General features: G+C 41.0%; 3 protein-coding genes and 1 long non-coding RNA gene across 12 annotated transcripts in view; 3 read left to right on the plus strand and 1 right to left on the minus strand.

The window, feature by feature from the left end:
* LOC110045284 (3',5'-cyclic-AMP phosphodiesterase 4C-like) overlaps window positions 1–4,754 on the plus strand; it is a 49,885-nt gene extending 45,131 nt beyond the window's left edge. For all 9 annotated transcript variants that reach the window (XM_020750915.2, XM_020750923.2, XM_089286460.1 and 6 more), the window contains 5 exons: window positions 539–661; window positions 985–1,089; window positions 1,643–1,723; window positions 2,305–2,545; window positions 3,082–4,754. In XM_020750915.2, the coding sequence (XP_020606574.2) occupies window positions 539–661; window positions 985–1,089; window positions 1,643–1,723; window positions 2,305–2,545; window positions 3,082–3,299 (768 nt within the window). In that variant the 3' untranslated portion in view covers window positions 3,300–4,754. The remainder of the gene's footprint in view (window positions 1–538; window positions 662–984; window positions 1,090–1,642; window positions 1,724–2,304; window positions 2,546–3,081) is intronic.
* A 1,227-nt stretch (window positions 4,755–5,981) lies between these two features.
* On the plus strand, window positions 5,982–6,956 carry LOC149113805 (adenosine receptor A2b-like). Its single transcript, XM_089287394.1, has one exon. The coding sequence runs from the start codon at window positions 5,982–5,984 to the stop codon at window positions 6,954–6,956; it is 975 nt and encodes a 324-aa protein (XP_089143520.1).
* A 2,003-nt stretch (window positions 6,957–8,959) lies between these two features.
* Window positions 8,960–12,045, minus strand: LOC149113806 (uncharacterized). Its single transcript, XR_016206351.1, has 2 exons — window positions 11,517–12,045; window positions 8,960–9,155 (listed from the first exon to the last, which is right to left on the minus strand). It is a non-coding gene; the product is annotated as an uncharacterized LOC149113806 (long non-coding RNA).
* A 1,886-nt stretch (window positions 12,046–13,931) lies between these two features.
* Window positions 13,932–15,332, plus strand: LOC149113807 (melanocyte-stimulating hormone receptor-like). Its single transcript, XM_089286462.1, has one exon. It carries the CDS (start codon window positions 14,077–14,079, stop codon window positions 14,974–14,976), a length of 900 nt encoding a protein of 299 aa, XP_089142588.1. The 5' UTR covers window positions 13,932–14,076; the 3' UTR covers window positions 14,977–15,332.

Here is a 15,332-nt window from a genome sequence, read left to right on the forward strand (position 1 = left end):
GGCAAAAACACCACGTGTTATAATTAGAGTGTGCATTACACTGATGATTTGTTTTGTTCGAAAGATCTATTCTCCTTAATGCTTGTCATACTTTCTTTTAATACATGGGGAGAATTTAGTGGTAGATCAAGATAGTGGTGAGAGACACGGTAGCCTAATGTTGGTGCGCTCGTCTTTGGATCGAGTGGTCCAAGTTCGAGCCCTGGCCGAGGACATTGTTTAGTTTTCTTAGGCAAGACACTTGATTCTCACAGTGCCTCTCTCCACCCAGGTGTATAAATGGGTACCGGCGAATTTAAAGCTGGGAAGGGGGAGGGGGGAGGGATAACCCCATGATGGACTAACTAACCATCCGGGGGAGTGAAAATTCTCCTAGTCGCTTTTTGGTACGTCAATCGGGATTAAGCGCCGACCTTGCAGACTGGCAAAATCTCCTAGTTGATGGTTTTCTCAATTCTCTTTACCTGTCTCCCTGGCATCGTATGGACATCGTAAGGAGAAACATAATATCCATCTCTGGTTTCAATGATTTTTTCAGGTACTCGCAACTGATAACGCAAAGCATATGAGTCTTCTGGCGTCTCTCAAGACCATGGTTGAAAGTAAGAAAGTAGCCGGCAGCGGAGTACTGTGTTTAGACAATGGTACCGATAGAATGCAGGTTGGTAATGCTTTTTGTAACTGGATTAGAATGGTTTAGAATCGTTTTGGGGGCACTCGCCTCTCACCAATGTGGCCCGGTTTCGATTTCTTCCCGGTGCCGTATGTGGGTTGAGTTTGTTGTTGGTTCTCGCCTTGCTCCGAGGGTTTTTCTATGGGTTCTCCGGTTTTCTTCCCTCCACAAAAATCAACACTCCAAATTCCAGTTTGACCAGGACAAAGAACCCGCATGAAAAACCAGCTGAGGCTTATGTGGCTTCCTCTCTAGATATTGTGATTGTTTTTATTTGATTTATTTATTTACTATATTCATTTGCCCATTAGGTTCTTAAGTGTCTGGTGCACTGCGCTGATCTTAGTAATCCCGCCAAGCCTCTCCCGATGTACAGAAAGTGGGTGGACAGGTTAATGGAGGAATTCTTTAGACAGGTCAGTACTGCTGCATTGAGTCCACTTCTGAGTCTACAAAACTAAACAGTCCTCCACTTTTAACTCGGAAAATACCAGAACTGTTTTTCAAGTTGCAGTTGTTGGGGTGAAAATGTCACTCTTTCACTTCTTCGCTTTCTGTTTTCCCCCGATCTGATCGTGGAGGCATTTTCTTCATCACTAGCAGCGAGTTAGTACAGGTCTGGTCACTAAATCAACCAACATGATCTGTTATTAGCGTTAAAGGGTGGCTAGAGAGGTTTTGCTCGTAGAAATCAGGAGGAAACGCTTTATTCCTCTGCCACCTACCTTTCTCTCACTCCTCCTCTCAAAAAAATTCCCTTATAATTTCGCTTCCATCTTGACATTATCTCCTTCCGTCTTTCATCCATTGCCTTTCTCGCCTTCTACCCTCCGACATTCTATCGCTATACGTCAGTTCCGATACTGAGCTATTAGCTTAAAGTGAGGCAAGCACGTAACCGATCTGTTTCTATGAACATTAACTTTAACTACGATTTAACTCATGAACTGTCTTCTGTGAAACAATCAGGGTGACAGAGAGCGTGACATCGAGGGCATGGAAATCAGTCCCATGATGGACAGACATAATGCCTCTATAGAGAAGTCACAGGTATGAACCACTATTTGAATTCAGTTAAGATGATTTCTTTTCTGAAGATTTCTTGGGATCCAAAACTATAACCACCCTCGATCATCTACTGCTATTCGGAAAAACAGACCGCGCTTCCTTCCTCGAATTCACTAGGGAGTTTAAAGTAACCACAACGGCCACGCCGAGGACAACGTCGATTAAAAAATGAATTTGCATTTTGCCTACGAATCACGCGATACTCGAAAGTCGTTTACTTTGTTTATCACTGTCAACTGAAACTATCACGAAAGTAAATCTGGGACAGAGCGACAAATTTGAAATAAGAATTTAAAAAATTAGCCGTCGTGGTTCACGTTCTCCAGACAACGTACAACTTGGTCATTTCATGTTGTTGTTTTGCAGAGGACGGCAAAGAAATGTACCAAGAATTATAACGCACGTGCACAGCCATTGTATTGCTCATTAAGCCTTTACTTAGTGACGCTATCGTTGCCGATGTCCAATAAAGCGCTAGTCAGTGAATTCGTGTCGACAAAACAAAATTCTCTTTACAGTGAACCCTTTGAACAGTTTGGTTCTTCCTTTCCCTCCCCTCCCAGGTGGTGTTCATCGACTTCGTTATTCAGCCGCTCTGGGAGACCTGGGGCGACTTGGTTCATCCAGACGCCACGGAGATCCTGGAGCGGATCGAGGACAATAGGTATTGGTACAACGCGCAGGTCCCGAAACACGAACAGGAGAGAAAGCCTGGGGAACACAGCTCCTCAGGCAGAGAAAAGCGAGTCAGCTGGCAGGGTACAAGGAAAGAAGCTATTGATCAGTCGGAACCTGAAACGTCAGGTGAGGGTGTGATCAATGTTGTGTTTCTCCTAACAGGATCAGTGTTAAATCAGGCCAAAGATGAGGAGAATATCAAAGTCGATCCAACTTTATTACTGTTTCTTTGTTATCGATTCACTACATGGTATGTTTTAAGCTACATATATACATGTTCAGGAAGAGTGCGTTCTCTTTCAAGATGAGTTTTCTTTCTTTTTGTAATACAAAAAGTTTAAGAGAAAACAACAGATCTGTTAAATGGTATGGGTAAAAACTGTGAAATGTCAAGCTCAATTAAGGCTTGAATGCAATAATTCAATAAAAAAAATCGAAGCAAAAACGTTAATGATGGCGGGCGCGCGAAAACATTATTGATCCGGCCTCAGCAAGGGGGGAAGGCAGGGAACCCGCGTCGGCAAACGCGGGAAAACGTGCGTTTGGTTATGTTCGTCACCTAATTGGCCGAGAACAAATATATCTCTGCTCTGATCGGCTAGGGCACGCATCTCGTGTTTTAATGAGCCAATCAGCAATAACTTTTGTTCTTTCACGTACAGATGATGACTGTGAGCGGAGATTGCAAAGACTGAGAGAAGTGGCCGCTATTAAGTCGGGCGATCTTGCCAAGTACGCGAGCAGTAGTCGCAGCTGCGAAGCGGACGACGAGTTTGATGACGACGAGGAAAAAGGCGGAGAGGAAGAAACGGACCCTACAGCTCAAGAAGACAATGAAGATGATGAAAACGAAGACACGGAAGATGCTAATAAGGATTAGAATCATCTAATGCAAGAAAAACAAGTGCTAGCGGGAATTTCATCTGAAGCGATTGAATTTCTTACAGATTTTCGGTGTGGAATTTGTTCCAAGAAGTTTGAAGTCCTCCAGTTGCTTATCAGAAGACCTAGAGAAATGAAAAGCAATGGCAAGTGGGACTGTAGACTCCAAGCTTTTGCCAGGCGATTCCGAGTTGCATAGTAATGGCCTTAAATAGACGCGCTCTTGTTATTCACGTGGTGAACACTGTTTGGACGTTCTTCGGTGTCGTCTGATCTCTGTGTAAAAGGAAACAGTCATTTGCTGCGAGCGAGGTTTACCAAGAGCTTTAACAAGAATTTTCGCTGTGGTACATTCGAACGCAATTGTAGAAGAACGTTTTTAATTTTTGTCTTTAAGTAAAATTGCGTCTTGATTTCTGTTTTCGGCTTCGCTGCACGGCCGGGTTGGACTTGCGATACAAGACTTCAATCGACTGGGAAGGATTAAGTTATTTGCTTATAGAAGGAGAGTTTGGTGGCTGGCATGTTGGTTGCTGTAAAAAATGTCATCTGTGAAAATGAATCAAAGCGATTTGCCTTTCGTCTTAGAAAGGGTATTTTTTTCCACTGATGTCTTCTTTTCAATCCTCATTTTACACAAATGAATGCGAAGGAGAGAAGTCATGCAATCCATAGTGCTATCAACAGAGGACTTCAACTCGGAACCTCGATTCTGCTTTGATAAATAGTTGTAATGTGTATTTCAGTTTGCGGTGTCTTTGGTAAACCACTGTAATTTTATTTCTGCCCGTCTCTGAAGTGAACATCTTGGAACTCATCGTACTGTGAAATACTGGCATAAGCCTGTGAAAGGATTTGGTAAAAAAAAAAAAACCAAGAGCCAACAACCACAAGAGATGTGCAAGTTCTTTTCTCCAGATAATTTCCTTGCTCTTGAAGAAGTTGAAGCCCTTGTGTATAAACGCGAGTTCTAAACAGCGAGATCATGTTCAACTCAAGTGCAGCCCAGACTCCTGTCCTCGAAAGCCTGGAAACGCTCGGTTTGAATTTTAACTTAATATTGTATTTATTTTACTTGTACAGAAACAAATGTTAATATCGGTTTTGTATTTAATCGTATCACGGACCTTGAACAGGACTGTAAGCCCCAGGGAACTGAATCGCGGGGAAAATACCGATCTAAAATTGTATTATAGTGCTGTACAAATTGTGAATAGGTATTCTGTGCGCCGAATTGCAAGCCTGAAAAGAAACCCAATAGATTATTATTATTATTACTATTATTATTATTATTATTATTATTATTATTATTATTATTATTGTTATTGTGTACAAGTGTACAATGTCTTTCGAACGTCGATTACATTAATTATGGTGGAGATTTATTGGAGAAATTAAATAGAATTATGCAATGCAAGTCTCAGTTCATAATAAAAGATACATTAATACTGTGTTTTTGTGTGGTTAGACGTTTAATGATTTTGAGTTACGTAATCGATTGTCACGCAACGCTTTGTGTCACGCAACGCTTTGCCCCGCTTAAGAGGCTTGCGTGACTACCAAAATAAAAGCTGTGATTCAACAAGGTCGAAAGCGTACCAGTAGATCATTGGAAACCCAATAATGACAGGAGTCCGGTAATGGACTCAAACCATGCCTCGACATCGCATAGAAAATCATGAACTTGGCATAGCGATTTAGAGGTCGTTAAGTTGGAAAATTTAATGGTCATTGAGAAAATTTAGAGTGAAAAATAGAAAAGAGTGCCTTTGCAATTTTCTCATCCTTTCAGGAGGAGAAAAACCAGGACGCCCTTTCCGATCAGCCGATTTGGCGTGAAATTCAAACGTTCTTTTGCCGCCGTCAAGAACCCGTCAATTTGTTCTCAAGCTCATTTGTGTGCATTGGGCTCCACAGTCGTTTCTTGTTTTTCTTAGCAGAAAGATCGTTCGGGAGACTGGGAACGAGCAAGAAAGTGCGACCGAGAACTGGTAGTGAGTGAGTGGCGCTAGCTGTCCTCCCGATGATACCCTGCGCCCCTCCTCATAAGTTAATTACAGTATTATAGTTCGTAGTATCGTGCGGGCGACTGGGGACGAGGCAGGTGTGCACACTACACGTGTAAAGACACCTGTCTCCGCTATGTTTTAATTTAATCTGGAATTTGTTTCGACAATATCGACTTACTAACCATCAATGTATCCTAAGCTTGTGGTAACTGGTATCGGCTGTTTGCAATGCAGCGAAGGGAATTCCCTAACTATTGGGCAAAGATCTTTTACTGTTTTCTATAGATCTTTCGCATCAGGTCTGCAATGACTGGAGAAGGCTGTTTAAGAGCTTTTTTAACGCCGGACTTTTTATAGCAAACTGACGTCTTCGTTTTATTTCGATCAGTCATTAAGAAAATTAAACGTTACTCCTGTCATCTTCCTTTTGACAGAAAACTTCTTTCAATTTTCATTCCGGCCGAAAAAGTGAAGTATGTCATGTCATAAATATATTCAAAAAAGACATCTGCCTTCTTTTGAAGAACGTAAACAGATTAGTAGCTGCCGGAGTAATCATATTGGGCAGGTGATCCAGTTGGTCGCGAGCAAACAAACTAACTAGTACCTCAGGTTCGTGTCAAACACACACTAATTTGCTACAGCACCTTACTGAAGTTTCACTCGATATCATGAAGAAATCACCTTGCGAATTGTTGCTGCAGTACTACCCCAAAATCTCCGAAGTTGACGACCTTCGTTCGACGTTCATCGCTAATTGTGTCCTCAACGTATTCTTAAGCTCCACTGCTATCTTGTTTAACACTGTAACACTACTTGCAATACGGAAAGCCTCGTCGCTGCCAAAGACCTTGCGAACATTGCTTGTGAGTCTTGCGGTTTCCGATATTTGTGTTGGACTATTGGGTCAGACTTTATACACCTCACTTCTGGTCAAGTCGCTGCAACTAAAGATTATCAACTGCGGCATCTACATGGCTTTTGACGCATTGATGGGTGTATTTTCTATAACTTCGTTCGTAGGCGTTGTGGCTGTCGGCGTAGACAGGTTCTTGGCAATTCACCTTCATCTGAGATATCACGAACTTGTGACTTACAAGCGTGTTGTTGCTGTGGTGATCTCAATCTGGCTGCTTAGTGCAACGCTGCCTTTCATAGTGATGCTGGGGCTCAATGTTTTCTCTGTGGTTATTTCCATTTTTGGGGTTCTTTGTTTCGTCCTTACATTAGCAATTTACACCAAAATATATTCAGCCGTACGGCGACACAAGACGCAGATCCAGACCCTGCGGGTAGGTCAAGTTGCACAAATCGGCGAAACTGCAAATTTCGCTGGCGTCGTTAAATCTGTCGTAGGTACATTTTACGTATATCTGGTTCTTTTGGTTTGTTATGTGCCTTATCTCATCTCCTTGGCCATTATCGAATTCAAGGGCCCGAACATCGGTTTGAAGGGATTTTTTCTCTACTCATTTACCCTGGCATTCCTCAATTCATCTCTGAACCCTGTTATTTACTGCTGGAGATTGAGACACATCCGACAAGCCATCATGGACGTACTGCGTGACATGTCTGGCCATGAAAATCGTCCACACCCATTCACTATTCCCAGATCTTCGCGGGAAAATGATGATTGTATCCATTAGCCAATCAAATTAAATCAATCAATCGGTTTGTTGGTTGGTTGGTTGGTTGGTTCGGTCGATCGTTCGGTCGATCGTTCGGTCGATCGTTCGGTCGATCGTTCGGTCGATCGTTCGGTCTGTCTGTTTGTCTATCGTCTATTTATCCCTTTATTAGTGTCAAAATGTGGAATGACTTTGCCCTAACAAAAATTAAAAGTAACTGATGTAATTTGTTAGAGCGCTACCGACTTCCCTCAAAGGGAATATCCGGACACGAGATTTAACTCATTTTAGGGTCAGCTATGCTATGCCACGATTTTGATCTACCGCATGTAGTATTTGCGGGACTAGGAACAACATATAGACTGAATGAACACAAACGCAAAAGAACGAAGTAAAACTGAGTTAAAACACTGACTATGCTCATAAATACGTACGGGAAAGAACAAGGACACATATAGCAAAGAAAAAAAAAAAAATGGCTGTTCTTGTTCCTAATAGGCTTCGTTAGGTTTGCGAGGTATTGTGGTTAAGTTTACAGCCGCCATCTTTTTTTTTCTGTAAAGGATTACAGGCGTCTAATTGTAGAAGATTGTAAATTTGTTCACCCAATAGGCGCACGGAAAACCAATCAATTTCTTTGCTTTAAACTAACACGGCCGTCCAATTAACTTAAAAGACTCAGCAATGTTTCTTTTGTTAGTTTGGTTCCGCCAAAATATAAATGAGGTTTGGCTCATAAAATGTTCCGCGTCTGAAGAAGTCACATATCTAAGAACATGAATCCCATTCGCAAAGCAATGCTTTGGAAAAGAGTTGACTAGAATCTAGCTCTAATTGCATTGCTTAGTTTGAAAAATTCAAACTGCGATTGGATATACGCGTTAGCAGACTGCGAGTAGTTCGTCTTTCGCTTAGTCCATCGTGCGTGACGCGAAAGGAAACCGCGAGAAAAAAAAATGGCCGCGCGATTCTTGCCCCCAGTTTTTCCTCGTGCTTTCGTTCGACGGACTAAGCGAAAGAGGGACTAGTCTAAGTCTACGTGTTACAGTCGCTATTTACATTTTGTGATCATCACACTGTGGTTTCGCAATGCCGGGAAAAGTCAGTTCCTTTCGTGAAGACTCCATAGAAAATATTAAATTTACTATGGATAGAAATTTGAAGCCGTAAACAACGCAAGGTCTCTGCCACACCTCCCACGAAATAAAAAAAGGCGCTCTCTATAAAAGTTCGGACAACCAATTCATCAGTTTTGAAAAACTTTAATTAATTCTAAACAAGCAAAGGACAAGGTACGAATATCTAAAATCGATTAATTTGAAAAACTGAGCCTGGTACCTAAAGCCTGGTTTTCACTAGCGACGCAAGCACAAGCGCACAAGCACAAGCGCAAGCAATAGGGATGACCCGAGTAAAAACGAAATTCGACGCAAACACAAGCACAAGCAAAATCATCCGAACCTTCCAAACTGTTTAGGCGCGAGGTAATCTGGATCCAGTGTTTTCATTGGCCAAACATAACCACGTGTGGTAAATATCCTTGTGCTTGTGTTATGCCTGAGCGGTATTTCGTTTTCACTTGTTGCAGCGCAAACACAAGCATAAGCGCGAGCATAAGCGAGGGCATAAGAAAAAGGAAATAATTTGATCCTTGTGCTTGCGCTTGTACTTATGCCTTCGTCAAGGCCGTTTTCACACTGAAATAAGAATGGTGCTTGCGCTTGTGCTTGCGTCGCTAGTGAAAAGAGCATCTAAAAGTTAGTAAGTTTAGCTAATTTCAGGGTTTTTGGTCCAAACACAAACATGTAATACACCTTTAAAACGCTGTGATTTAGGAGAGCTTTGTATGGTTTGGTACCCAGTCCCTTTCTCGTTTAAAACATGGCTAATTGCGTTCCAACGTATTATAGTGACATCTTGAAGAGACAGTCTATATGATATATGCCATGCAAGAGATTGCGGACCTATATCTTTGCAAGTGATGTTGTCAGCGGGGAGTTCCAAAACACTGCAGCCGAATATACACTTGTTTCCCCTAAATATTTTATTACGATTGTATTTTTTTACATTGTATACCGGGTATTTCCGTTATACATTTTATTGCGAGTAAGGAGTCATAAGATATTTGGAAAACTGTTCAATTTTCGGTTGGCCCCGCACCTCGTGTGCTAAAAGTGGTAAGCAGATAACGTGAAAGTCTTCGTACAAATCTTGAATCTGAAAACAATAAAATATCAATAAGAATAAAGGAAACAAGATTCCCATTCAAAAGGTGTCTAAAACAAAACAGAAAAGGTTAGATATACAGCTGTCATCAACTATGAAAAAATGCCCACAAAATGATTTCAAATTTAAGATTGCATGTCTCCAACACGGAAGTTCTCTTGGTGCGTCACGCAATACTCCCCAACGAACACCGTTCGCTGAGCACGAGTGCGTGACCAGCCAAATTCTAATCCCAAAGCTTGCAACTCAAAGGAGCTACGTCACGGTTTGCGCATCTTGAATAGGTTAGCCTAAATTTCTCAAGTTCGTCGTTTGTAATCCATGTCAATCTTCTCCATCCTTAGCCATCTTTGTTCGTTTTTGACTTATTATCTCTTTGGTGTTTTTTCACCTCAGTAATCTACTATTTTCAGGTTTCCTTCAATTTGAGGTAATTTTGTGCGTGGCAAAAATACTCAAAATACCGTGACTGAGCTCCGTTAAGGTCATTCGTCGACACAGAAGTTACAGTACTTTTCATTCAAACTTTGCTCATTGCTTGTTGAGCTTACGGGAACTTAAACTTTGAAATAAAAAGAGAAAAGAAATATAGAAAGAGAGGGGGAATGTTACATTTACTCCAAAATGCATTACAATTTAAGCAATAGCGCACTCTTTTCCGTGTTTACATAGCCTCATGTAAACACGAGGGGGGTTTGGAGAATTCGAGACAGTTCTGCAAACCCGAGACACAGTCAAGGGTTTGCGTAACTTTCCAGAATTCTCCCAACCCCCCAAGGGTTTAGATGAGGCTTTGTAAACACGGAAAAAGTGTTCTATTGCGTTTAGAAAATGTGCGAATCTAAAACGTCACAACCGTGTTTACATACTCCCATCTAAACGTACCTATCGACCAATGAGAGCGTGCGTAGTATCTCAGCTATTTTGTAAATCAGACTTCGTTTCGTGGGAACAGAAAACATAAGGGGAATTAGAAAGCGAAATACAACGATAGATATACTGCATCGACTTCAACGAACAATTCAAGGTATGTTTTTATGATGAAAGCACCCATTTTGGATATAAATCGACATTGACTCGGTTTGCTACCGGCATGCAGCGCTCTTAAGGCCACAAATTTATAAGTTTACCTTCCGGTTATATCAATTGTTCTGCTGAAATCATTGCATATTCATTTCATGGAAAGGTGATTGCTAAACCCAAAGTAAGAGAAATCCTGACAGGTCACCTTACTCGTTCATCAGAAAAACCACAGTTTTTCTGTCTGGCAAATAAGCTGTATAAGGAAAAGCGCGCCATTTTTTTCTACGCGTGGATAGAGCACAATGCAACACTTAGGAATTTCTGGTTCGCAAACACTCCAAACGACACTTCATTTGTTTCGAAAGTCCGGAAAAGCGCCGGAGCTTATTCAGATTGCCCAGGTATGAAACGAAAAGTTGCATTTCTACCCTTCATTTCCCGAAACAGCGGCTGGTAATCGAATCCACTGAATGTGACGCTACAAGCCTCGTAATAATTGTTGAAACACTTCAATTTTCACACATTTTGTCCCTCCCCACCCCAGAGCAATGTTGAAAAAACACTTTGAAATGACACATGAATGCATTTCGCCATTTTCCAACATTAAAAGGGGGGAAGGGGTTTTGACACGTCCTTACTAGCTGGTATGATCGAAATTCGAAACATTTGCATGTATTTCATTTCAGTCTATCTTTTCGCACGTCTTCCGACGCCCGCGCTACTTGCGGCTCGCGGCTTCCCATATCACGCTTGCGCTATTGCGTTGCGTTCTTTGCGTTCTTCCCCACGTTTTTTTTTTTTTTTTTTAGCAAAGGAGAGATTGCTCGCAGTCTACTTGTAGACCACTGTTGTACCCCAGCCCCCGTCTTGCAAGCATTAGGGAACTTAAGCACGCACGTTTTTGAGACGCGGACGGTAACCGGAAGTGAGCTTTTTTCACTTTAAACTTGTCCTCACACAACCATATTCACATTGCTAAGTATCTTTTATTCATTAGAGATGAGTAGTATAAAAATCTGGGGGACAATACGGTCTAAGCATGCGAAATCTTCTCTTCCGGTTGCCGTCCGCGTCTCAAAAACGCGCGTGCTTAAGCTCCCTATTAAATTTCCGAGAGACGCAGAGAAGTTAAGTGGCTTGTCCAAGAATATAACGCAAAAAAAAAAAAAACCACCGCTTCCGACTAGACTAGGCTTAAAACCAGGCGCACTAACTACGAGGCAACTGCACCATCGTGCAAACCAGTGCTAACCACCTGGGAAATCCCTTATCGATTCTGCCAATAGAAAAATATATATGAAGTTAGTGATGATGTTTAAGTCTCTTTACCTGCTCAAGATATTTGCTTTGTAGTTTGTGTCTAGATTCACATAAGCCACACTTCGCATCTAAAAAAGACAGAAAACAAAACACCGTGTTCTCAGTAAGTTACATTACAACTATCTTTCCAGGCCGGAATATTTGTCGGACAGGTTACCATGACCCTGTCACGCAAAACAAAGTTTAGTAAGTAAGTAGGTGAGTCAGTAAGTAAGTAAGCTCTCTACCTATAGAGGATAGCACGAACTCCGTTAATCCGGTCACCAACGTGCCGCGAAAATCTGGCCGTATTAACGGGGTGGCGGTATTGAAGGGGTTCTTTAAATAAGAAAATGACTGACTGAGCTTTTTTTCGGGCTAGAATAAAGTGGCCGTAATAACAAGGTGACCGTAAGGCGGGATTCAACTGTGGTGAAAAACACTAACGAACTTGTGGCCCTATATATCATCTGATTAAAAATAAAGGATGAATAGTACAGAGGATTAAGAACTATGCATAATAATACAATCGAACCTCTATTAAGCGGCCACTCTCGGGGACGAGACAACTGGCCGCTTAATAGAGGTGGCATTCACCCGAAAACAACGTTGGGCGTGGTCCAGTTTTCAGTTTATCAAATATAAGTAGAAACAAATGCAAGTGGAGAAAAAGTAGAACAAAGATGGTTATAATACGGTTCATAAAGTTAGCAAAAGTCAAAGAAACAATTAAGTTTCCACATTGTCATTTTTTTATCTTCACCTGGCTCAAAACGTCCAACTTCAAATCTTCCTGGCCGTTTAATAGAGGTATAAAACAAAACAAAATCACCCTTGGGACGGCAAGAAGCTGGCCGCGGCCGCTTAATAGAGGTGGCCGTTGCATAGAGGTTTTTATTACAGTGTATAGCTGACAATTTTTCCTCCCAGAGTTTGGCTGCTTAATAGGGGGCCGCTTAATAGAGGTTCGACTGTATAAACGAGATAAAAATACATTCAGAACTTCCAAAATTCAAAATTTGAAAATAATACTACACGGAATATGGGAGGTTGTTTACCATTAACTTACTCAAAAATTCCGGAAATTTCGGTAGAGGGTAGAGCTAAATAGTGAAAACCACTAACAATATTGTGGCCCAGTATAAAAATAGTACCGAGGATTGAAAAAATGGAAGACAATTAAAAGCGAAGTGCAGTGGTGCTACAATTCTGGTGAACGCACAGACGAACAACTTGTTGCTTGAATTTCATTTTCATAGACAGCTTAAACCATCGCTTTTCTTACCATGCGACTCTTGAATGCGGTTTTTCAAATTGCAAACCAGCTGATGTTTCAAGTTTCAACCAGGTCAATTCCTTGCACTCGAAAACTTTGCCGAAAACCACGTTGCTGCCATGTACTCGTTAACAACAAAAGACCTATAAGCATTTCTTGTAGGTTTAAATTAAACCCTTGAGTTAAAAGAAAAGACAAATTAAATAGGAAACTACCAAAAACTCTCTTCCGTTGCAAAGGCCTCACTATATTTTACTGTCGAACAATCGCATTTGTTTATTTGGAATTGAACGCTGACGTTACATATTTAGCTTAAGCAAGTTCGGAGGCAAATAGGCGCACTGAACAGATCTAGACAATTCGAAGGTAAAATATAAATCCATGTTTTACCAGGAGTTGCCCTCGGGGTCGCGGTCGTCATTGCTTAAGTTCATTATTCAAAACTTCATAAAGCGCTTGTTTATTAACTATTCCCTGGAAGTATATTAAATAGACAGGATGTCAAAAAACATAAAAAAAAATGTAAATCAATAGTTAAGGTAGAAAAACTTACAAGTCAGATGATCTTAACATTCAAAACAAAGCCATTTATTACCCTTGTTCATTTGAGTTAATGTAGCGGCAATGCCGTTAAATAGATCAAAACAAAACCCTCCCTTGATGATTTGCAACACCTAATAAAAACATTGCGAATCTTGCATTATATGAATGCAATTAAATTTAGAGATGTTATTCATCTGAGACATAACAATTCGTCTTTCTTAAATAAACACGCCTCTTTACATTTGGCACAGCACAATAGACGAAGTTGAATGCATCTTGGAAATACGTTTCCATTGTGATCATTTTTACAAAATGTGTACCTCATTTAATACAAGTATTTCTGTTTGAGAAAAAAAATGTTTACGTTTGGAACTAAAATCGATTAGACTGCACCCTAAAACAGCTGCTTTCTTTCTGTAAATGTGTTTTAATTTCCACCACACCGGTTTGTTTTCAATCCTTAACCGCAGTATCTATTTTGAGTAAATTTACAGCTGTTTTCTTTTCCTTTCACCCTTTTGAGCTTTCCTGCCTGACCCGGAGGTGTGTGTGTGTATTTTTTTCCCCGGAAAATGAATATTTATTAGGGAAACTTCACGCTAAACGTCAGCAAAGATTAATTAAGATAGAAACCGATATATACGTCAATGCATCAGTTTTAGCGCGCCGTCTCAACCCAGCTCAAGAAGTCAAGGGCAATTAATTCGTCGTTTTAGATGAAAAAAAGAAAAAACACCGCCGAGCTGGGTTCATAGTTTTAAAAGTTAAACTATGATCAACTTCGAAAACGACAACAACGCCTCAGGAAACGAAGACTACGATTCTTCTGAACCTATTGTCATCATAAACTGTCTTCTAAACGCCGCCCTGATGCCCGTAGTCATTCTGGGCAACGCTTTGGTCCTGGTCGCCATTATAAGAACGCCTTCCATTCGTTCCACATCCATGCTGCTGCTTTGCAGCCTAGCCGTGTCGGACCTCCTTGTAGGTATAATGGTGCAACCGTTTTATATCGCGCACCAGCTGACGAGAGGACAGCTTCTTTATCTCCTGGAGGGAAGCATTGGCCATTCTGTATGTGGAGTTTCGTTTATGACAATCACAGCAATAACTGTGGACCGCTTCATAGCGCTTCATTACCACTTACGCTATGCAACACTGGTCACCAAGTCCCGCGTCAAACACACTTTAGTATCAATATGGTTTTTCAACTTCGCTTTATTGGGTTTCTACTTTTGGAACAGGCGGGTTTATCGTACTCTGTTAGGAGTCATAATTGTAATTTGCTTCATAGTTTCCACATTTTGCTACATCAGAATTTATCAAATTCTCCGTCATCATCTGGCAGAGATCGAGTCTCAGCAACGCGCGGTGCAAAGTCTCAATGCTAGAAACCATCATACGCACACTGAACGCTTCGAAAAAAGCGTAATGAGTACTTTTATATTCTACATCGCTTTATTAATATGTTATATTCCAATGTATATTTTTTTGACCCTTAGTGGACCTCTGTCCATGAACTGGCACCAAGAATGGAGTTTCTCTGCCACTTTAGTGTTCAGCAACTCCGCAATTAATCCATTTTTGTATCGCTGGCGTATTCGCGAACTTCGAGTGGCCGTTGATAAGACAGCGAGGCTGGTGCTATGTAAAAACCCCGAGGACGGCTAAAGATTTTCCTTCTGAAGGAAGATAAATATGCGCATTGAGAAGAAATATTTTCGCTTTCGGGTGATAGTTTGAAGTTATGACTATGGCTTGGTTGAAAACTGAGAATCATGTAAATATACGAAAGAAAAATACGACATTCGTGGAGCCTCAAACGACTAGAAGTAATAGTAGTTAAAAAGACTCATTTCCAAAGGTACTCGTTTAGGAAATAACAGGTGCTTTTAATATTTTTTTGTATGCTGTTATGTTTTCCTGGTAGTCTGTGTAAATTTCTCGGAGAAAAGCAAGATTAAAAAAAGCAACCAAGATTTTAAAAAAAATCTCTTCTGATATAGTGTTTCAATTGCAGTGAAGTT

This window comes from Orbicella faveolata, unplaced genomic scaffold, assembly GCF_042242905.1.
Source record: "Orbicella faveolata isolate gen_17 unplaced genomic scaffold, um_ofav_v1 contig_14, whole genome shotgun sequence".
NCBI classification, from domain to species: domain Eukaryota; kingdom Metazoa; phylum Cnidaria; class Anthozoa; order Scleractinia; family Merulinidae; genus Orbicella; species Orbicella faveolata.

Bases quoted from the DNA above. Each gene is read 5' to 3' on its own strand.
- LOC149113807 (XM_089286462.1), top strand. From the start codon at position 14,077: ATGATCAACTTCGAAAACGACAACAACGCCTCAGGAAACGAAGACTAC.
- LOC149113805 (XM_089287394.1), top strand. From the start codon at position 5,982: ATGAAGAAATCACCTTGCGAATTGTTGCTGCAGTACTACCCCAAAATC.